The sequence below is a fragment of the Jaculus jaculus genome, chromosome 6 (assembly GCF_020740685.1).
Source record: "Jaculus jaculus isolate mJacJac1 chromosome 6, mJacJac1.mat.Y.cur, whole genome shotgun sequence".
NCBI lineage: Eukaryota > Metazoa > Chordata > Mammalia > Rodentia > Dipodidae > Jaculus > Jaculus jaculus.
This window is the reverse complement of record NC_059107.1, coordinates 81,206,274-81,230,359: the sequence shown is the minus strand read 5'-3', so window position 1 is coordinate 81,230,359 and position 24,086 is coordinate 81,206,274. Positions and strand designations below refer to the sequence as shown.

The following is a 24,086-nucleotide window of genomic DNA, read 5'->3' as shown; positions in this document are numbered from 1 at the left end:
TTAACCTTGTGAACATGGCAATCTTACCAAAGGCAACATAAAGATTAAATACAGTACCAATACAAATCCCAACATTTGGGCTGGAGAGATGGCTTAGCAGTTAAGCATTTGCCTATGGAGCCTAAGGACCCTGGTTTGAGGCTTGATTCCCCAGGAACCACGTTAGCCAGATGTACACGGGGGTGCACGCATCTGGAATTCATCTGCAGTGGCTGGAAGCCTTGGCATGCCCATTCTCTCTCTCTCTCTGTCTCTCTCTGTCTGTCGCTCTCAAATAAATAAATAAAAATAAACCAAAAAAAAATTTTTTTTAATCCCAACCTTCTTCTTCACAGAGACATAAAAAATGATCTCAAAATTCATATGAAATGGCAGAAGGCCTCAGATATCCAAGCATATCCTCAAGAAAAGAAACACTTCTGGAGGCATCACCATACCTGATCTAAAGCTATATTACAAAGCCATGGTAATAAAAACAGCATGATACTGGCATAAAGACAAGATTATAAACCAATGGAACAGAATCCAGGACCTGGACTTTGAGTCAGTTAACTACAGCTACTTGATATTTGATAAAAGCCCTAAAATATAGGCTGGAAAAAAGACAGCATCTTCAACAAATGGTGCTGGACAAACTAGACAACCATATTCAGGAAAATGAAACTTGATGCACATGTCTCGCCATGCACAAAAATCAAGTCCAAATGGATCAAAGACCTCAGTATAAGACCAGAAACTTGGTTACTACTAGAAGAAAAATAGGGGGAACTTTCCATGATTTAGAAATGGGAAAAGACTTCCTGAACAAAACCCCAGTAACTTAGGAACATAAACAATCACTCAACCACTGGGATCTCACAAATCTGAAATGTTTTTTCACAGGCAAATATACAATAAGAAGAGTCAGTAGATTATCCACAGAATGGGAGAAAAATTTTGATGGATATACAACTGACAGAGGCCTAATTTCTATAATCTACAAAGAACTCAAAACCTAAACAATAAAAAGTTAAACAACCCACTCACAAAGTGGGGCAAAGAACTGGACAGGGAATTGGAGAATTTGCTTCTCTTTTTCAGATGTATGCAGAACCTGAGGAGAGAATCAGCCCATCACACCTCAATAGCATCCCATCTGAAACCATAGAGTAACTGGGAAAATGAGCAAGAGTGCGGCTTTCTTGGTAAACCTAGTGCCAGCACAAGAGTGAAGGAGACAGACAAAGGGAAACTCAGCTCCTACCAAACCAGATATCCAGTGACACAAAGGCTCCCAAGACCTTGTCACTGAAGTAGACCCCATAGGAACCCAACATGGCTCAGGGAAATTTGTAGAAGAGGGGGCAGAAAGATGGTTAGAGCCATATGTTGGGTCACTATGCACAAAGACATTGCCTCTGACCCATAACTGATGGCTAACCCCACAATGCACGACCCACATTCCCCAATAAGGAGGGTCCCTGTGGAGGGAGAGGACAGGGAGGTAGCTAATGATGGTACCAACATGACTATATATACACTGTGTACATAACTAGTAATAAAAAAATTTTAAAAGATGGGTGGAGTATGAATACAAGATATTAATGTAGGCATATAAGCAAAATGTAATGATATAAGTATATGAAAATTATTTTGTAAACTAAAAATAAATTAAAAAAATTTAATGACAAAAAATTTAAAAGTGAGCTCAGCAGTCTTACTGGTAATATAAAGCTATCAAGCAGGAGTGGGAAAGTTGTTGAGGTTTGTTCTTTGCTGGTTTAGTTGATTGATTTGTTTGTGTTTTTTTGAAACAGGTCCCTGCTGAATTCTGTAGGCTTGTCTTGAACTCTTGGGCTCAAATTATCCTCCTATAGACTCCCACATAGCTGGAACAACAGGAAAGTGCCACATGCCATGGCTCTAGAAAGTTATTGCTGTTTTTAAGCTTAGACTTCCTTACCAGTATAGTTCATGGCTTGAATTAACTTTCTTACCTTTCCTACAAGATGGAACTGTAATTTTCAAGAAACTTTCAGGGTGATTATCTAAGACTTCAGATCCTACCAGGCAATAAGCTTCAGGAGACCAATTCAAGTAGATACCTTGTCGCCAGTACATTCTGTTTGGGCGAAGTGCTCGATCTGAAGGAAGTTTAAAGGGATCCATATATATCCATTAATTATTAATTGTTTTATATATTAAAGGGGAAAAACCATTCACAAGCAACAACAACACATAAATTTTTGAAAATAAATATTGGCTCTTTGAATTGTATGAATACTTTTCCATAAATATATTAAATACTATATATTTAACATCTCAATAATGTACATATAATGCCCACATATGACCCAACTTACATACATCTCAGGTTCAGGCTGCTAAGTAATGTAACATGATTAATCCATGAATAGAGATAATTATGAATAAGTTTTTATAACTGCCTAAAAGTAACTTATGCTATATTAAAGCCATTCCTTTTAATATTTTATTTTTACTTATTTATTTTACAGAGAAACAGGGAGAAAGAGAGAGAATGGGTGCACCAGACTCATGTGTCCCATTGTGCATCTGGCTAATATGGGTCCTAGGGCATCAAACCTGGGTCTTTTGGCTTTGCAGACAAATGCCTTAACCACTAAGCCATCCCTCCAACCCTCATTCCTGAACTTTTAAATGAACTATAACCACCTATGTGTTGATTGATTACAGGCAAGATGAGATTTATCTCAGAAACCAGTAACATACAAATCATCTTTTCAAAAAAAAAAATCTTTTTTCCTGTTGGAGTATAAAACAACTTTTTATTCTAGAATGAAAAGCTTGTTATTCCTTTCTGCAAATCTCTAGAGAATTTGGCAAGAGACCAGGAACATAATAACCCTCCCCTGAATGGCCAGCACCTGCTATACTTGTTAAGTGAAACTCCTTCACTCTGCAGTGGTCATTTCTGGGCTGCTGTCTTTTCATCTCTGTGAACATTTAATCCAATGACTGCTAGTAATCTGTCCTTTTGAAATTATTGCTTCTCATTTGCTGAGTTTTGGGGAGTACATATTCATAGCTGTTGGAAATATGTATGAAATAAAAACTGAAGCTTTTTCTTCCCAACAAATTCTTCCCAACCAGTTGAGGTGTGTTCATGTATTGAGCACTCTAATGTCTTATGAGCTTACTTGTTCAATTCAATTATCTTCTAAGCAAATAAACTCTGAAGGAAAATGCCATATTACTTTGTGTTTTCTTCCTAGTTTCTTTAAATATTGTTTTGTTAAATACATACCTCTCCCTGAAAGCATGAAAGGAGAAATTTCAAGTAATCGATTGATTAGTCTTGACCAAAATCCCATTGGAAAATAGGGCATTTCATATAGCCGAATGATAATTTCAGAGTTCTCACAATGAGGAAGTTCTATCACAGGTCTGTGGTCAGATAAACTTAAGAAAAAAGAATGTCAGTATATGCCCAATGATATTGACCAAAGCTTCTTACTGCTTGAAGTCAGTGAAGGTATACAGCACCCTTTTGGGTAATTTCTCTTCCGATTGCTCATCCACATAAAAATCTCAACAATTATTTAATCAACTCAAATGCATGCTCAGATATAGTGGGAACATATTTTTTTAACAATCTGACATATACTAATATATTATTTTAGTTAATTATGCATTAAAAGATATTCATATTACACAATGAAAAATGTTTAGGAAAATAGTATGTATCTATATTTACAATTTCCATCTACCCATCAATATCATTATACTTTCAATGTATTACTTCATAACATTCCCCAGTTGCTTTTAAAGCAATAAGAAACATTTCCTTAATATAACTAATATAATAAATATAGTACATGAGCCTCCACTGTGATACCACAAATTCTTTTAAAACTCTGTTGACAAGCACTGTCTTCCTTAAAACAATAACTATGTCTGAGTAAGAACACTCAGACAGAAACATGCATACACATACTGCCCGAATCACTATGAGCCTTTCTTAATTAATTTGAGCATTGTTAAGCCAAATCGCAATTACATGTAAACAAATGTGCTATTTATTTAAAGTGTTAAATGTGAATTTTTCTTTTAAAAATATACACTATACATTAATAGAAAGATTACAAAAGAAGCAAAAAATATTTAGTACATCTACTATAGAACAAAGTTAATTTGACAATTATAAAACATAAAGTAAATTTCTAAAAATTTAATTTTTAAAGTTTATATTACCTGCTTGGAACCAACAAATATTCTTCTCCTAACGGCAAGGCAATCTGGAATTTTTCCAAGAGTTTAAAGTACTGGGTCATGTAATTCCTTGGAAATCGCTTTTTCTTTGAAAGAAATTTTTCCACATCTCTACGTGAAATAATTCCTTTTGGATGTTTTGGATAGCCTTCCACTTTTACTGTCAAAATCTAAAAGATTTAAACTCATAAAAAATCATAGGGATTCATTTTTTTGAAATGTTCACATTTAAAGCACTCCATATCTTTTTGACCCATGAACATTTTAAGGACAACTTGGCCAGTACAACATGGACAGAATTTTTCTAGAAGCCAGACAGTCTAGAAGCCCAATGGGGCATCAGAAAATAATTTAGTTAAGAAAATTAAAGGGAGTTGAGTAAGGTCAGAATTTGAAACCAATGACTAGCAAGATTTTCCACGTTTTATAGTGCTGTCTTATCACTAATACATTATCCTCCCAGGTGTGCAGTAGAAATAATCACTTTTCAAGTACATGACTGGAGGCCTTACATCCACAGGAAGAAAGGTGCAATAACTAACCCATGTGGCTTCATTCTACCGGTCAAGTCTGGGTCAGCAAGTCGGGAGGAAGAGTGAGAACCTAGTCTGAATATGCAACCCGGCGAGTGCAGGACGCTGCCAGTGCCAACTGTCACTGCGTCAGCTGAGAATCTGAATCTGGATGCCAAACCTGGGTCCAAATTCAGGCTTTGCTACTGGCTGTGTGACCTCGGGAAAAGTATCTGCCTGTTTAAAAAGTAAAGCAGATCCTTCTCTGTAAAATGAGATAATAAAAATGAAAATGAAGCCGGGCGTGGTGGCGCACGCCTTTAATCCCAGCACTCGGGAGGCAGAGGCAGGAGGATCGCCGTGAGTTCGAGGCCACCCTGAGACTACAGAGTTAATTCCAGGTCAGCCTGGACCAGAGTGAGACCCTACCTCGAAAAACCAAAATAAATAAATAAAAATAAATAAAAATGAAAATGGCATATGTAAAAATTCCAAAGTACATATGACAATTTTAGCATGTGGTAAGCCCCATGCTACCTATAATTATGGACATATTCAATTTATTTTATCTATTATTAAGAGAGGTTTATGCCTAATTTTCCTTAGTAGATTTATAATGTTTAAAGATTCCCTAAGTAGGTGTAAGCATTATTTTGTTAATGTTCAAGTGAGATATTAGATTATAGCACTCTTAGGCCCAAAGACTTATATTTTATTTAATATGTATAATGAACCAATGTCTGTAGCAGTGACTGAGCCAGTACAATGGAAATCTTTATCATAAAACTCGCCAGATGAGGCTTCTCTCAGCTTATAAATTTACAGCAGTGCCCGATCACTCATATGGCAGAGAGAGAGAGAGAGAGAGAGAGAGAGAGAGAGAGAGAGAGAGAGATAGGCTGTTACAGATTTACTATATATTGTTCATAGCATTCTATACCACATATCACATTAAGTGTCTATTGTTTGTTTGAATGTCAGCCCTATGACCACACAAACCCTGTACCGGAACATCTGGAACATGATAGATGCTGAATATTGTGGACAGAGTGAAATTTGATTAGATAATTTTATTCATGATTTGAGTGTACAGAAATTGGAGTCCAACTACTTGTCTGGAAATCCTAACTCTACCTGCTTCTGTAAGTGAACCTTTAATCTCTGCCCATCTTCTTACCCGACTAGAACACAGGAGCTAACAAAGTGACCATGAAAAGTTGCTATAAATGTGAGATCATCTTTAAAAGCACATAGCTCTTACATGCTAGCTATTATTATCTACTTACTACAATTTGTTCTTCTTATAAGAATGATTTTCTAATAGGTTTTTACTGTGCTACCACTTTTGCACTGGATATTTCCAAAGGTGGGTTCAAACAGTTTTGTATCTCCCTATACCTCTGTACTATTCAAGCCATCAAAAGATGGCATTTCTTTTCTTCCCTTTGTCCTGGGTATGTGGAAGCGCGGGTTACTGGAATGAAGTAGAACTGGCATTCGATCAATGCGGATCCCAGACTTTAAGAGAACTGTCAAGGTTTTCTTCCCTTCTCTTGACAGTATGCCACCTTGTGATGACCTTGCCAGAGGAAAGCCCAGTTTAGCCACGGGAGAGGCCACATGGGGGCGCTCCAGTGTAATCCAAAATGTAGCTGTAACATTTCTGAACTTCAGTAAAGTTCAGCGAAGAGGTGAATGACCTGAGCCAGTACCAGGTCAGCCCACAGAACAGTGGGACATAATAAATGCTTAAAATGTCTGAAGCTGCCAAGTTTTACATAGCAATTAAATCTGAAACATCAGCTTAATTTCATCATCTTCAAAAGACCTCCTAACATCCCTTCAGTCTGTGAGCGCATATGGCTAATTTATATGCCTTCTTAAGGAAATAGAAGTTTCCTCCGTATTTTCAGGTATATTTTATTAAGATTAAATCACAATGCAAGCTTGTCAAACTCCACCTGACTAATTCAATAGGTCTCTTTCATATTTATTTTATCACACAACGAAATGTGCTTTGTTAAGTTTCCCCCTACCTTGGCAGAATATTCTTTAATAAGTTCAGTGACTCAACAACTCAGAGCAGACAGAGTAAGAGGGTTTATTACACCTCCCTGCCCCAAGACAGTGTTCCTGAACTTGTCTGGAGGATCTGTGAAAGTGAATACCTTTATTTATTTTTTTCTGATCAATGTCAAACAAATTTACTCCTGGTTTCACTGGGTTATTTATACTTTTTGTTTCCTTTAAACACAAGTGATAATGACATATTTACTAGCAAAGATTAAAGTGATGTCATTTATTAAGTTCAAAGGAAATTTGAATTATCACTTTTTACTGACACTTTAAATCTTTCATGGCATACTGAATTGTTTTAATTCTTAATTTAATATGTCACTTTAAAATCCAGCCATAAAGATTCACGCCTAGAATCCCAGCAGTTGGGAGGTTGAAACAGGAGGATTGCCACAAAGTTCTACCTGGACTACACAGTGATTTGTAAAGTCATCTTGGGATACATAGTTTGTTCTAGATCATCCTGATCTATACAGTGAGACCCTGATACAAAAATTAAATTCACTTATATTAGCATGGTAATATGATAATGAGAAGAACTTTCATGAAGTTACAATTTAATTATTCCTACAATCTTCATGAATGTTATTTTCATTTAAGAAACAAAATGTAACTGTGATGCAAAGTTCTATCTTATTCTACTCTGTAAGATATGTTCACCCTGACATCATCCCTAAGTGAGCAACTTTAGATGTTTCAGAGTTACATGTCACTGTTGGGAGCAATTTTATCATTGCCTTGTCTATTTGGAGTTTCTCACTGCTATGGATCACTACTTGGAAAAAAATTCTACTGGGTAAGTATAAACTCCCTTTGCTAAACAAAATGTACCTTCCTCAATTTTTTTATTTGATTCTATACCTGCCACAGTCTCCAGCATGTACATCATGATATCTGTATAGTTTGGATAATATATTTTTTTAATTTCCAAAATTTGAATTTGCATGCCTTCAGTTACCAAATAGATCAAATATAAATTACCACTAAGTATAAAGCTAACAGCTACCATTTAGAGCTACCATTTAGTTATACTGAACTAAGAAAAGAATGTATAAGAAAGTATTATTTTCATTATTTTTAAAAATGTAAAGACAGGGCTGGAGAGATGGCTTAGCAGTTAAGCGCTTGCCTGTGAAGCCTACGGACCCCGGTTCGAGGCTCAATTCCCCAGGACCCACATTAGCCAGATTCACAAGGGGGCTCATGCATCTGGAGTTTGTTTGCAGTGGCTGGAGGCCCTGGCGTACCCATTCTCTCTCTCTCTCCCTCTCTCTCTCTCTCTCTTTCTCTCTCTCTCTCTCTCTCTCTGCCTCTTTCTCTGTCTGTTGCTCTCAAATAAATAAAAAAATAGATAAAATTTTTTTAAAAATTTATAAAGATAAAGACATGAAGATGAGGCTGGAGAAATGGCTCATCAGTTAAGACACTTGCCTATAAAGCCCAACAACCTGGTTCAATTCCCCAGTACCCACATAAAGCCAGATACACAAAGTGGCACATGAACCTGTAATTTTTTTTTTTTTCAGTAGCTGGAGGCTCTGGTTTGCCCATTCTTTCTCTCTTTGTCTATCTCTCTTCTCTCTACCTCTCTCTGTTTGCAAATAGATAAATAAATTTCAAGAAAATGAAAATATGTGAGGAAGCTAAAATGTACTTAGAGGTAACACAAAGCTATCTAGAGTATGTGCTTTTGACCCACTGGTTCCATCATCAAGCAGAAATTCAGTTTCCATGGCCTATGTCCAAGAGAATTAAAATCAAATTTAAAATATACACTATTAAAAACACACATTATGATTAAATGCTAATTACTAATATTAACATATACTCTCTCAAATTCGATGGTATAAGACTATCATCAACTGAGTTCCTTCTTCAAAATATCTCCCTTTTTATTCTTAGATGGCTTTAGCAACTAGCATTTAAGATTACAGGAATTTAGTTAGCATTATGGTTTAAATGAAAGAGATGTTTCTTTCTCATTGAATATATATATATATATATACACACACACACATATATACATATATATACATATATACATACATACATACACACACACACACACACACACGTTAGAAAACTCAGGGAGCTACATGCAAAACTATAAATTATGCTTCTCAATAAAATCTTGCCAATGGGTATACTTGCTGGAAGGGACATTCCTGAGTTCTCAGTGCACAATGGTCCTCAGCTGTGGTAACCAAACTACTTGGCACTATGTGGCAAAAGATAGCTTTTTACTTGTCAAATTTGGAAGGAGAGAGCTAATATATGTCTAGTTAGGGACAAAAAATGGTACAATGCGTAATACAGAAATTGTCTGGGAAATTCTGAGTAGTGTGCTTTGCTTGGATTGGCAAAAACTTCCAGAAAAGGGTTATTATAACTAATTGATATAAACTCATTGGTAATGGATTATTAGGAGAAAATTACTTTGTGTATATAATATGAATGGAGAATATATGCATAGCTGCCTTAAGCCATAGGTTTTTTTTCTTTTATTTATTTGTTTATTTTTATTTTTTAGAGAGAGAGAATTGGCATGCCAAGGCCTCAACCACTGAAATTGAATTCCAGATGCTTGCGCCACCTAGTGGGCATGTGCAACCTTGTGCTTGTGTGGGATCTGGAGATAAGAACACGAGTCCTTAGGCTTTGTAGGCAAGTAGCTTAACCAATTATGCCATCTCTCCAGCCCCAGCTGTGAAGGTGTAAATATTTGAATCTCAGACAAGTCTCCTCCATGCGGTCATGTAGCCCAGGCTGGTCTGAAACTCACGACATAGCTGAGACTAGCCTAGGAGTGCCGCTGATCCTGTGGTCTCCACTTCCCCAGTGCTGGGGTGACAAACACGCACCACCATGCCCAGCTTCTTCTTGCGTTTCACAACTTTCTTGAACATATTTTCTCCAAAGATTTTTCACAAAGCTTTATTCAACTGAAGAAATCAACCACCAGGGTCTACTAAAGGCTTAGGTATTTGTATGTGCCTTGGAAACAAAGTCATGAATGTGAACTCTAAGATGCTGCCCATCTTTCAGGAAGCTCTTTAGCAGTTGTGTATGTGAACTAGTATGCAGTTTTCTACGTTAACTGTAGTTTCTTCCCTGAGTGTTCCATGCTCGGTGTCACCAACTCTGCTCTTCAATCACAACAACCCTAACCACCAGAATGGAAAATACCAACCTGCGCCATGACTTTGCACAGCCACTTGGGTTCCACAAAATATAAGTCACTTAACTGAAGTGCCGGGTCTTGAAAATGAAGAAGGACCCCTGTAATAAAAGTGAAATATTGAATCTAAATTATTTAAATATCAGTGAGCTTCATTAGAATCTAATCCAACTACCTCATCTTACAGAACCATGAGCATAGCTAATGGCAGAAATGGACCTATCTGTGCCCCAATTGCCCAGATCTCAAAGTCTCAATATTAAAAAGAAGTATTTTTGAGCTATTCAACCTGATCATTTACAAGCATATTTGAAGTAGTGGTATGCATAGAAAATCAAATGTTTATTAAATAAATACAAATTCATAATCCAGGCATGGTGGCTCAGTACTACAATCTAACCACTTAAGAGGCTGAGGTAGGATGAGCACCATGACTTTGAGGCCAGCCTGAGATACAGAATGAGTTCCAGTCAGGATGAGCTAGAGTAAGACCCTGCCTCAAAAAAAACAAAGAAAAAGTCATAATTTCCTTTTTTTACTTTCTCTATGTATAGAACAAAGAAATATTTTATCCTCAATATGAATGAGAACAACATATCTCAGCATATCGGACTTAAGAATCATGGGGGAAGGAAGAGATGATAATCCATATGAAGAAGGTTTCATACAGCAAAATACAGGTATCAAAAACAGCTTTCTAGTACTGAGGCTGATAGTCGAAGTGAGCTGACACTTTTAGCAAGCTAAACATGGAGGACAGCAATAGCACGCATGTGTTTGGATCAAAATGCGATGCAAAGAGCAAGATGTATAACCCAGGAACCACATCAAGTCAGCCAGCCTTCAACTATCCAAGTGGCCCAGTTAAACTACTATAATAATTCACATTGCCATATAAAAGTAACTTCCACACATACTAAATTCATTTGATACCATGAAAGAATGTGGATAGCTCAGAATTTAGAATCTCCAAAATAGCAAAGTCATATTTGTGAACCTATATCTTTTCAAAATATTTTTATTTATTTTCAAGCAGAGAGAAGTAGAGAGAAAGAGAGAGGGAATGGGTACACCAGGGTCTCCAGCCACTTCAAATAAACTCCAGATATTCACCACTTGTACATCTGGCTTTATGTGGATACTAGGGAATCAAACCCAGGCCGTTGGCTTTACAGACAAGCACCTTAACCACTGAGCAATTTCACCAGCCAGAGAACCTATATCTTAGTTCTTGCTCAAGGATTCTTCCCTGAATTGTCCTTGAGTTGTTTGTAAACTTATCAACTGATATATGATTCAAAATTCATGCATAAGTGATCTTCCAAAAAGATAAAGCTGCTATCCTAACTTAAGAGTTTGCTGATTCTCTCTTACATGTTAGTATAAATTATATATAAGATACAGATAAATATTTACAAATTACCTTGACTCAGTATCGTAATACAAGTACACATACCTGATTCATTAAGGAAATGAATGGCATGGGGAAGTTCATTTTCATCCAACTGTAGCTGATTTTCTTTCACTAGTTGTAATAAACGTTTCTGGTCAATTATGGGAAATTCAATTGGCACATATTTACGCTCAGATAAAATGATTTTCTCAAGTTCTACGTAGCAATCTGGAATGAGCTGCCCAACAACAGGCTGATCTCGGATCTATGAAATTACAATGACAAGGTGAAAACTCTACTTAAATCATGTATTTGTCAGTTGATAGATTCCATAATAATGGTTTTCATAGAAAGAAGCATCTTCAATAAAATTGAAATATGATGCAAAAATAATCTAAATGGTAATGAATGTAAAATGAAATAGAAGAAAATCAAATCACGAATTACTTAGAGAAAAATATCAAATAAAATAGCATAAAAATATTTATCGAGTTGTCCATACATTTTATTGCAAAAACAAAGATAAGTCACTAACCATAAAAGAATGATTTTGTTTCCTCAAGCATTAAGATAACATGCAATAGACATGTCAGTGTAAGATATCAGTAAATGTTAAAAGAGCTTTTGAACATCACTTTCTTAGGTAAAAATAGACTAGGTAAAATATCAAATTTTATGTTATTTAGAAATATAGGTTGTTAAACTTCAAATATCAATAGAGAAATCTGGAGGCAAAATCGTCTCATCTAAGTTCTGCTTTCTTATAGAACCTTTAACTAGGGAAAACTTAAGTAAATGCCAAAGATTTTGGCCTGACAGAAAGACCACTACTGTGCTGCATAGGAATCTAACCATTGTCTACTTGTTGAGGAACATGTAGTAAAAGGTTTTCAAAGAATGGTCTCATGAGACTTTCCAAAATAGACATACTTTTCATATTTTCTTGAATTTCTGATTTTATAGAGAAATGTAACTCTAGTCATAATTGAGAGGCATGAAGAAGTATGAAGAAGCCAGAAATGCCTGCCCTAGTCAACTTTAACAAAAGTGACTAAATGCTTTTAAGAACCAGCAGGGGGAACACTCTCCCCATTTCAACACCTCTGAAAAATCCTGCATTGTTTTCACCTATCAGAATTTCTACTTCAATTATTAAATTTACTACACATAGAAACTAGACCCTTTCCAGCATATACAAAAACAAAAGTGTAACTTATTCTTCTCTCATTTGCATCAAGAACATTTAGGAGCCTGATTTCAGCACCTATAAACATTAGTTCCATATTATTCTGCAACTGTCATTTTAAAAATTATTTTATATAATCTTTACCCTTACCTAGTACTAATGTTCATATCTCTTCATTATTTATAAATTAAGATGACTTGGAACTTCAATTGGAAGTTTATGTTTTAACCCAAGAAAACTGACATACAGAAATAAATGAATGTTTCACAGAAAACAAATTAAGTAGAAAGGGCTTTCTGGGGCTGGGTCACAGGTTTACAAAGGGATGCCTGGTTGAACCCACAGGACAGCACTGAAAGTGTATTGTTTGTACTGACTGCAGCTTTTTCCAGTGTCTCCTCTCACCTTAATTACTGGGTCACCACCAGCTGAGAAAAAAATGAACTTCTCTAGAGTGTTTACTGGCATATTCATAAACACAAAGGGAGATCAGAGAAGAGCTAAGATAAAAGGAAAACACGAATGACCTCTAGCAGATTAAAAGCTACCATTTGAAGATGGGCTGCTGCCCTCAGAGAGAAGACATTTTCCTCACAGCAGCCTTCCTGGCCTGGCCTTCTGAAAGCACCACTATTCTACCAAGTAATCCAGTAGGTTCTCAAACCAATATGCCTGAAGAAAGCATCCATTAGCAACACATGTCTCTTTAAACAAGGCTGCCCTTTAACAAAGTGTTTTTTTTTTAATTATTTGTTTCCTTGTATAGAACTGTCTTCAAAGTTCATTTATAAGTATCAGAAGAAACCCAGTCTTTTTGATTAGTGGTACTATCTTGCTTTTAAACAAAATCAGCATTAACCCAAATTAATGAACCAACCACCTCATCATTTGGCTCTGCTACAACTAAATTTAGCCTTCTTAAAAACAAACTCGGGTTTGAGAGATTGCTTAGTGGTTAAGCTCTTGCCTGTGAAGCCTAAGGACCCTGGTTGGACCCTGCTCGATTCCTCAGGACCCAAGTTAGCCAGATGCACAAGTGGGCCCATGTGTTTGGAGTTTGTTTGCAGTGGCTGGAGGCCCTGGTGTGCCCATTCTCTCTCTCTCTCTCTCTCTCTCTCTCTCTCTCTCTCTCTCTCTCTCTCTCTCTCTTTTTCTCTCACTCTTTCTCTCTCTGTCACTCTCAAATAAACAAAACTTCTTTAAAAAAACTTCATCTTCCAAACACATCTTTGAAAATTGATGATACATGTTTTGTTAACAAGGACTAAAAGTGAAGTATTAGTTTAAGTATAATCAAACCTTTAGACATAAGTATCAAAAACAAACTAAACTCTAAACTACATTAATAATTAAATCTTGTATATTTGACTTTTTTAAACAATAGCCTTACTCTGTAAGTCCTAAAAGAAAATTTAAAAAATCTTCAACTACATAAAACCATTCTTATTACATAAAATATTATTACCAATCTGGAAAACATTGTAGCAACTAATAAATGGGTTGAAACAACAAGCATGCACATTCTTTCTCTGGGCTCTACAAAACCCAACACAACACATTGATAAATGGCCCACTAAGTTTGAGACAGGAATGAATCTGTGAAAATGTGGAAGAACTTAGCACTATGGGCAACACGCAGTTATAACCAGGATGAGCTCATCATTTATCATCCAAACTGGAATGTGTTTAAGAATGCAATGGAGCAATGTAAGTAATTATGCTAAGGCTGCCTGGGCCAAACAGGACTCTAGTTATATAACATGACCTTCATCATTAGTGCTAATGAGCTGAGCCAACAGACCCTCAGTAAGAGTCATCATGTGCTCATTGTACAAAATCATCCAGAATGTTTTCGGGCACCTAGGAAAGATTTCTTTGACCTGTAAGTATTTTAAAAGAGTCTTCTGCCTGGTGACCAACTTGCTCACATTTTAGAAACATTTTGGCTTACCAGAAGAGAACTTTGGGAATTTTAAACATAAGTCCTTAAAAGAAAAAGATAGTTTTCACGAACTAAGTAATTATATAAACATTGCTGAAATTCAAATATAGCAGTTACCTTCTAGTTATTGGAACAAAACACACAACTATAAATCATTTATAGAGGGAAATGGTTTACTTTAGACTTACTGTTTTGAAAGGGAGTTTCTTCGTGGTGGAGGAAGCAGGCTGTTGGGGCATCACATCATAGACCAGCCACAGAGAAAACAAGACCAGTGCAACAAGAATGAGCTAGCTCTAAACACACAGTGTGCTGGACAAACCAACCTCAAAACTCAATGTAAGTGCTGCTTAAAAGTGTCAGAAATCTTGAGAAGAGAGCAATTATCTTAAAGTTGTGAACTTTCCATAGTTCATAATTGTTAAAAATCTTTAATTTCAAAAGCTACTTATTTATACTTTATTTGTAATTTATATAAATGGGAAAAAGTTACAGGATCCTCAGTGAAGCAGTACCATAATGTGAGATAAACTATATTTATCTACTAGCCTACAATAGATATAAATCACATCACCTTGAAATTAAGACTCTCATTTATGATGGTTTTCCGAAGTTTTGCCAAAGCATCAGATTCCTCAGTAGCATTCACAAAGTGATAATCTCGGATTGCAGGGAATCCTCGTTTATTTAAGAGTTCTTTGGTGATTTTGCCTATGCAGGCTTTCCGCTGTTTCTCATCAGAAATATCCAAATGTGTGCCCACAAGAATCACAGGGGAAGAGGAAGCACGAGCCTACAGAAACAGACACAAACCACTCTTGTATTTGGTTAAGCCCTTTCTGTTTACATTGCTGTGGAAATAAGCTATGGTGGCTAATCTCTATTTGCCAACTTGACAGGAGTGAGACTCACCATGGAAACAGAAACCTGGAATGTCAGATTTTCTGTATTAAATAAATTGTGCTAAGAGGATCTAATCTAACGGTAGGCAGCACCATTCCATGGTTTGGGTTCTTGAACTGTATAAAAGAACAAAGTTAGCTTACATTCAGCACTCATCTTTCCCTGTTCCCTCACTGGGCTGACGATGGCCAGCTGCCTCAACCTCCTTCCAACATCCCTTCCTGGGCATAATGGACTGCTACCTGGAAGTAAAAGCAGAAATAGACCCTTTCTCCCTTAAAATAATTTTTGTCAGGAATTTTGTCACAGCAATGAAGAGTTGACTAATATAGAAAATTGACACCAAGAATAGTGTCATTGCTGTGATAAACTTTATCATGTCATTTGTTAGGCCTTTGTAACTACTTTTCAGAAAGAATGTGGAAGAATTTGGAACTTTGGGCTAGAAAGTTCCTTGAAAACTAAAAGCAGAATTTAATGGACCGTTTTGGTGGGAGCTTAGAAGACAAGAATGCTGAGAGGAATGCAGATAGTGGAGACCTAGCTTAACAAAGTTTCAGAGAGAAAGAAGAGGTCTGTCAGGCTCTGGGGTAGAGATAGTCTATATTACATACCATCAAAGAAACTGGCTGTATTCTGCTGTGTCCTGAGGACTTGAATGATGATGACACTGAATTTAAACGTAAGGGACTACTTTGTTTAGGGGAAGAAATCTCAAGGCAAGATAACATTCAGGTTACTGCTGAGAAGGTATTTGTAATTGTGAAAGAGATCAGTACAATGGAAGAGAAGCCCCCTGTGGAACACTAGGGCAACAGGAAAGGTGTGCTAAAGTCAAAACCCCATTGATAAAGCTCCATCTTGTAAAATTCCAAGTTCACATTAAGAAAGAAAGCCTAAGCTGAGGAAGTTCCTGGTTCAGAAACACATTGCTGGCAGAAATCACCCAAAGAAGAACAGCTTCAGGGGGGGGGGGGGAGTGGGGGGGGTATTTTGGCTTACAGCCTCAAGGGGAAGATCCACAATGGCAGGAGAAAATGATGGTATAAACAGAAGGTGAACATCACCCCCTGGGCTATATCAGGGAGACAACAGGAACAGGAGAGTGGGCCCTATGATAAACTGATTGAGGAGGAGAGGACAAGGACATAGTATACAAATGGTTCATCATATTATGCAGGCACCTCCCAGAAGTGGACAGCTGCAGCACTGTCACCCCTTTCTGGGACAACTCTGAAGGACTATGATGAAGGGAGTTCTTCACAATGAGCAGAACTTTGGGCAGTGCACATGGTTGTGCATTTTGCTTGGAAGAAAAAATGGCCAGATGTGCTGTTATACACTGATTCATGGGCTGTGGCCAATGGTTTGGTTGGATGGTCCAGAACTGGAAGGAGCACAGCTGGAAAATTGGTGAGAAGGACATTTGGGGATAGTGGATGTAGACAGAGCTCTCTGAATGGGCAAAAAGCTCATCAGAAGGTGACCTCATCAGAGGATGACTATTAATTAAGTAGATAAGCTGACCTGTTCTGTGGATAGTGGTCAACTTCTTTACTCAGCCATCCCTGTTATTGACCTATGGGTCCATGAACAAAGTGGCCATGGTGGCAGAGATGCAGGTTATGTATGGGCCCAACAACATGGACTTTCACTGACCTGGCTACAGGTGCTGCTGAGTGCCAAGTTTTCCAGCAGCAGAGACCAACTATGAGCCCCCAGTATGGTAGTATTCCTCAAGGTGACCAGCCAGCAACTTAATGGCAATGACTACATTGGACCTTTTCCATCATTGAAAGGGCAGTGTTTTGTCCTTACTGGAATAGACACTTACTCAGGGTATGCATTTACCTTTCCTGCACATAGTGCTTTGGCCAAAACTACCATATGTGGACTTACAGAATGCCTAATCCACCATTATGGTATTCCACACAAAATTATTTGTGACCAAGGAACTCACATCACAGCCAAGGAAGTATGGCCCTGGGTTCATGATCATGGAATTCACTGGTCTTACCATGTGCTTCACCATCTGAAGCAGCTGGTTTGATAGAACAGTGGAATGGCCTTTTAATGAAATAGCTACAGTGCCAAATAGGTGGCAGTAGCTTGGAGGGCTGGAGGAGTGTCCTCTAGCAGGCTGTATATGCTCTGAATAAGCATCCTATATATTGTACTGTTTCTCCTATAGCCCAGATTCAAGGGTCTAAGAATCGAGGGCTGGAAATGAGAATAGTCCCACTTACCATCATGCCAAGTACCCCCTTAGCTAAATTGTTGCTTCCTATTCCCACATTATGCTCTGCTGTCCTACAGGTCTTGGTGCCAGAAGGGGATGTGCTTTGACAGGAGGCATAAAGAACTTTCCATTGAACTAGAAGCTAAAACTTCCCCCTGGCCATTTTGAGCTCCTGATGCCCTCCAATCAACAGGCTAAGAAAAGAGTTACAGTGTTAGCAGGTATGATTTATCCAGACTACCAGGGGGAAGTTGGACTGCTCCTCTACAATGGAGGTAAGGAAGAGTATGTATGGAGTGCAGGAGGTCCTTTAGGGTATCTCATGGTGTTACCATGCCCTGTTATCAATGCAACAACCCAATTGAGGTAGTGTGATAAATGGCCCATATCCTTAAGGAATGAAGGTATTTGTCACCACTCCATCAAGACCTGCTGAGGTGCTTTCTGAAGGTGGAGGGAATACAGAATGGGTAGTAGAAGAAGGTAGTTACAAATACCAGTCAAGGCCATGTGACCAGTTACAAAGACGAGGACTGTAGTTGCAATGTTTCTGTCCTACCTTGATAAGAGTGTTTGTATATATCTACACCAATATCGAGATTATATCACTAGCTAACTGTTATTGAACTTATATTAGACCTATTATATTAGAGACTAAGCATTCCTAAAAGAACCTTTATTTGTGTTGGAGGGAGATTTTGTGTTTCTGCTTGTACATGGGATAGTTATACCAGATGTTAGGTGAAATTATGAGTCAATTACTCTGTTTTCATTTGGAAATTAAGTATGATGTAAGGAGATACAGTTTGGTGTCAAAAATGACAAGGGATGGACTTGTGATTGTTAAGGTGTTGTAAACTTGATCTGTTTAGTAATTCACAGAAATCCTTTTTGGGTGGGTCTCTGAGGTTACTTTCAAGAAGGATTAACTGAAAGAGGAAGTCCTTCCACCAGAGTGAGCCCTTGCTCCAATGCAAGTGAGCCCTCTCAGATGAGAACTTTATATAAGGAACCTCAGGGTGAAAAGAGCCCCTTCTTTGCACTTGGCTGCCAAAGCTGCTTGCTGCCTTCCAGCATGGATTAAAGACCAGCGCCAACTGAAGACCTATATGGATTGAAAACTAGCAGCTCCTCGGGAAGCCTACAGGTCTTCAGTGCTGGGTTGGGACTGCTGAGGCATCTGACTACATGGACTGAGCAGCTACTGGATTCCTTGATTCTCCGGCCTGCAACTGCTATTCCAGTAAATTCCCTTTTTAATATAATTCATTCAAGCAGTTCTGTTCCTCTAGAGAATCCTAACTAATACAGGGAAGAAATCTCAAGACAGGATAACATTCAGGTTACTGCTGAGAAGGTATATATGGTTGCTAAAGAGATCAGTACAATGGAAGAGAAGACCCCTATGGAACACTGAGATAATAGGAAAGGTATGATAAAGTCAAAACCCAATTGATAAAGCTCCATCTTATAAAATTCCAAATTCACATTAAGAACAAAAGCCTAAACTTAGGAGGTTCCCTGCTCAGACACACCCATCTAACTCCCACTAGGGAAATGTTTCTCCCAGGCTAGCCTAAAATGCCTAAAGAGTCCTCCACAGCTGTGTTCCAAGAGGACCAGGCTTGATTCCAAGCTGGCAAAAAAACTTAGTAGCTTTGTCCATGTGGTAATGATTTTGGAGGCATGAAGGGTGTAAGATTGAAGGGATCATGGAATATCACTCCAGAGAACTGATAAAACCAGACAATTTGTTGCCAGACTGGAGTCTCTGAAATGGGGCTCTGTGGAGGCCACCACATGAAGTGCTGAGGTGGAAGGTGAACTGGAAGTTGCAAGGGAGATTCCTGGATGTTGGTGATGCCAGAACATAGAATGCCTGCTGAAGAAAGCTGCATCTTGGGAGTGGTGCTGCTTCAAGAGCAGCACAGCTGGGGGAGCTAGCCATGCCCTTTGGACCCAGATGATGCCATCAGAAATCTGATATGTCAGCCATGGAGCTTCAAGATTTGGAGTTTTCCCTGATGGGTTTTGGTCTTGCTCTGGTCTGGTTATTCCTTGTTATGTCCCCATTCTTCCATATTGGACTAGGAAGGTTTACTTTGTGCCAATGCATGTTGAAAGAAGGTAACTTGTATTTTTTTTTTTTTTGATGTATTAGGGGTTTACAGTTTGTCTCAGTCTCATAGTAATTTACACTTATACTCAATTTTTGATAGAAAACTGGATGCATTTTTGAATTGAGATGGCCAAGAGCCTATGAAGACAAACAGATGTAAAGTTGACTTAAAAGTGTTGTGTTTAAGCCTCAAGTTGATTAGGATGGATAATTTATGATGGTTACTCTCTAATTTTCAACTTAATAGGATTTAGAATCACCATGGAAACCACTGTGTGCCCATGTATTTGAGGGATTTTCTAATTTAGATGAGATTAGGAGAGAGAACCCACCCTAATTCCGGGTAGCACCATCTCATGGGATGGGTTCTTGGACTGTGTAAGAAGATAGCTGAGCACTAGTTTTCATAGCTTTTTGCTTCCTCACTTTGTTGAATGTGGCCAGGTGCTTAAGGGTTTAAACAAAGTGAACCCTTCCTTCTTTAAACTGATTTTTTAATCAAGTATTTTTTTTTAATTTTTTTTAATTTATTTATTTGAGAGCGACAGACACAGAGAGAAAGACAGATAGAGGGAGAGAGAGAGAATGGACGCGCCAGGGCTTCTAGCCTCTGCAAACGAACTCCAGACGCGTGCGCCCCCTTGTGCATCTGGCTAACGTGGGACCTGGGGAACCGAGCCTCGAACCGGGGTCCTTAGGCTTCACAGGCAAGCGCTTAACCGCTAAGCCATCTCTCCAGCCCTAATCAAGTATTTTACTGCAGCAAAAAGTTGACTAATATTTTGTTTATGAAGGTCAACTAAGCAGTAATGAGAATCTTAGATTTCAGAACAAAAAAACAGCACTATGTATTCTTTATGCTAAGATTTGCATGTTCCTCCCAAGTATATGTATTGGAAACATAATGCTGCAATGCAGCAGTACAGAGAGATGGGGCCATTATGAGCGGACTAGGACAAACCCTCAGAATGCTCATGTGGTGCTATCACAGGAATGGAGGTCTTGTTCCCTTCCCTTCCCCTCTCTCTTGTGTATGTGTACTCTTGCCCTTCTACCTTCCTCCAATAAAGGTCTAAATTGGGTCAAATGAAGGGAATAAAAGAGAGGAGGGGCAGTGTAGAGTATGAAACAAAATTACAGATGTCATGAATAAGTCATATGGAAACCTACATCTTTGTTGGCTATCAAAAAATATAATTACACTGGGTGTGGTAGTGTACACCTTTTATCTCAGCACTCAGGAGGCAGAGGTAGGAGGATTGCCATGAGATCAAGGCCACCCTAAGACTACATAGTGAATTCCAAGTCAGCCTGAGCTACAATGAGACTCTACCTTAAAGAAATAAAAAAAACAAGCAAATATACATTTGTACCTTAAAGAAACAAAACAAAACAAACATATATTTGTATATACATACATATATACACACACACACACATATATATATATGTATATATATTTGTGATACACACACATATATATATCACAAATATATATACATATGTGTGTGTGTGTGTGTATGTGTGTGCATGTGTATGTGTATGTGTATGTGTGTATATATATATGTGTGTGTGTGTCACAAAAGAGAAGTCCTGGGCATAAGAATCCTGCAGTGGTGGATAATGTAATGTTGCACTGAGAAGCCTATAAATTGTTTCAGAAAAAAATCCTAGTGTTGGGGTAGGATGCTTCCTAGGGAGTTTGGTTGTGGAGTCCCCAAGGCCCTCACAACAATAAGAGCTATTGCTAATGCTCTTAGTTGCCCTCCAGTACTGGATAGTATGACCCTATTGTGAAGACAGTGCATGCTCCAGTTTTAGGACACTGAGAAATAAAGCTAATACTTAGCTAAAAGCTTCCTATTTTCTGAGTTACGGAACTGAGCATTAAGCACTCATCATTCTTGATAACATCCTCTCTGATGATATAATAATGTGAAACAGACTTCCTGCTCCTGGCATACTGTTCTCCACCATGAAGAGCTTCTCCTTGAAACTGTGAACTAAAATAAGCCCTTTCCCTCTGTGAGCTGCTTCCGATTGGGTATTTTGCTCCAGTAAAGAGAAAGCAACTGATACAAAAAAAAAAAATGGTACTGAGAAGCAGGGCCATTGATGTGATAAACCTGGCCATATAATTCTTCATGTTTTGGAACTAGTTTGTCATAAGAATAGGAATGATTTAGAACTTTGAAATAGAGAAGCCTTATTTACAGTGCTGTAAACAGAGCTTTATAGGCCATTCTGAGGGAAGTTTGAAAGATCAGAATGAAGAGAGAAATGTGGACTGTAATGCCTTGGCTCATGAGGATTTAGAGAGATGACTATCAAGAACTGGGTTAGCAACAGTTCATGTGATATTCTTCAAAAAAGACAAGCTGCATTATGCCCATGTCCTGAGAACTTGAATAAAGTTAGCCTTAAAAATAATGGATTACTATGGTTAGCAGAAGAAATTTCAAAACAGAAAAGCTTTGGGTCTGTAATTTGATATTTCTTTGCTTCATTAGTTCAGACCTACAATGAAAGAGAGAGAAAATACAGAGAAGGAAGATAGGAAAAATATAAAGTTGGCCCAGGAAATAAGGTAAGCAAATAGAGTATCTCAGACCCAGAGACTGAAGCAGCTTCTGCTACAGTTGTAAAAAAGAGATGAGCAGGATTAATAATCAGCCAACTGCTCTGCACTGGGACAATAGCAAAGAAGTAATGAAGACAAGTCACATCCTACTGGATGTTCAAGTTATAAAAAGCAACTTCTTTAAAAAGGCAAGGGCATGAAGAAGGTCATTGTTCCTCAAGGTCAGGCTCCTAACACACATGGCTAAAAATCTTGGTGACATTATCCATGTAGTACTAGTTTTAAAAGCATGAAATATGCAAGAAATGAAGGCTATTGATTGCACTATAGTTTCCCTGAGCTGCTGAGGCTAAGTAAAGGGAGGAGGGCTCAAGTCTCTTCAAGAAAACCCTCTGAGTCCATTGTGTGAAACTGAGAAAATCAAACATAGGTTACAATGGAGATACCAGGATGTTAGTGATGCTGGAACTCTAAAACATTAGTAGGAAGAGCATGGGGAAGATTATGCTCAGGAGAGAGGTTACAGGCAGTACCACAAGAAGGGTATCCAAACCTCTCCAAGTCCAGGTGATTTCACCACAAGTTGCAGACACCAGATATGGAGCTGCAGATTTGATGCTTGCATTTCTGATTGTTGGTCCAAACTTTCCATGCTATGCTCCCATTCTCCCATCTTGGAACGAAAATGCTTACTCTGTACCATTATATGCAGGAAGTGTGTAATTTATGCTTTGATTATACAGGGTTCATACTGAAGAGATTGCCTTACCTCTCAATGAGGCTTTGGACTTTGGACTTTTGAACAGTGTTGGTGCTGGTCAAAACTATGGAGGCTTTTGAAGATGGAGCGAATGCACTTTGCATGAGATGTCCATGCATGTATGGAGCCAGGGGTAGAATGTGGTGGTTTGAATGAAAAAATGACCCCCCCGACAAACACACTGATGTGTCTTGAGTATTTAAATACTTAGTTCCTAGTTAGTGGCATGGTTCTGAAAGGATGTAGAAGCTGTATAGGAGGTAGATCCTTGATGGAAGAAGTACATCACTAGGATTAGGTCTTGAGGTGTTTCCTGTCCAACTCCACTGCAGCCCTCCTTCTCTTGCCTCTTCATTATTGCTAATGTGAAGATGTGATACATTCTATCTGCTCCTGCCATGCTGTTCCTACAATTATGAAACTTACCAACAAAACTTCACACTGAAATAAATTCTTACCTTCACTGAGCTACCTCAGGTCAAGTACTTAGTCCCAGCAACAAGAAAGTAAGTGAAATAGTACTTCTAACTTTGAAAAAAAAAAAAACTTTTTGAAGACTAGATAGAGCAACTGTTTGCACAAAATAAATTACTTTGTGCACACAAAATAAATGAAAAAATAAAGTGAAGATTCTCTTCTATTTCTCTATAATTAGAACAGATCACCTTTATGTTGAAGAGCCAGGGCTTCATAGCATCCACTTCTGCCTGCCCTTTGCTGAGGTCATAGACAGCAAGGTACAATGCCCGCTGTGTCATGAAGTGAGGATGAGTACTGTAGAATTCCTCACGACCTACAAAAAGTTCAAGAAGGTTTTAGGCCTTGCATATAATAGGCAAGAAGCTTAAAAAAAAAAAATGTATGGAGTGTCTGTATGGCTAGCTCATCCAGTAGAGTATGAAACTCTTAAGAACTGTTGAGGGAAATTCATGTTTTAAGAGATAAGCAATTAACAGACAATATTTAG

The 24,086-nt window shown here is 38.0% G+C and overlaps 1 protein-coding gene across 2 annotated transcripts in view; it reads right to left on the bottom strand.

Annotated features, from left to right (window-relative positions):
* The window catches only part of Lrrk2 (leucine rich repeat kinase 2), a 169,308-nt gene that overhangs the window by 66,738 nt on the left and 78,484 nt on the right, over positions 1-24,086 (bottom strand). For both annotated transcript variants that reach the window (XM_004662176.2, XM_045152027.1), the window contains exons 30-36: positions 23,785-23,912; positions 15,092-15,310; positions 11,453-11,654; positions 10,009-10,097; positions 4,213-4,400; positions 3,266-3,420; positions 1,977-2,123 (exon numbers count right to left, since the gene is read on the bottom strand). In XM_004662176.2, coding sequence (XP_004662233.2) covers positions 1,977-2,123; positions 3,266-3,420; positions 4,213-4,400; positions 10,009-10,097; positions 11,453-11,654; positions 15,092-15,310; positions 23,785-23,912 — 1,128 coding nt within the window. The remainder of the gene's footprint in view (positions 1-1,976; positions 2,124-3,265; positions 3,421-4,212; positions 4,401-10,008; positions 10,098-11,452; positions 11,655-15,091; positions 15,311-23,784; positions 23,913-24,086) is intronic.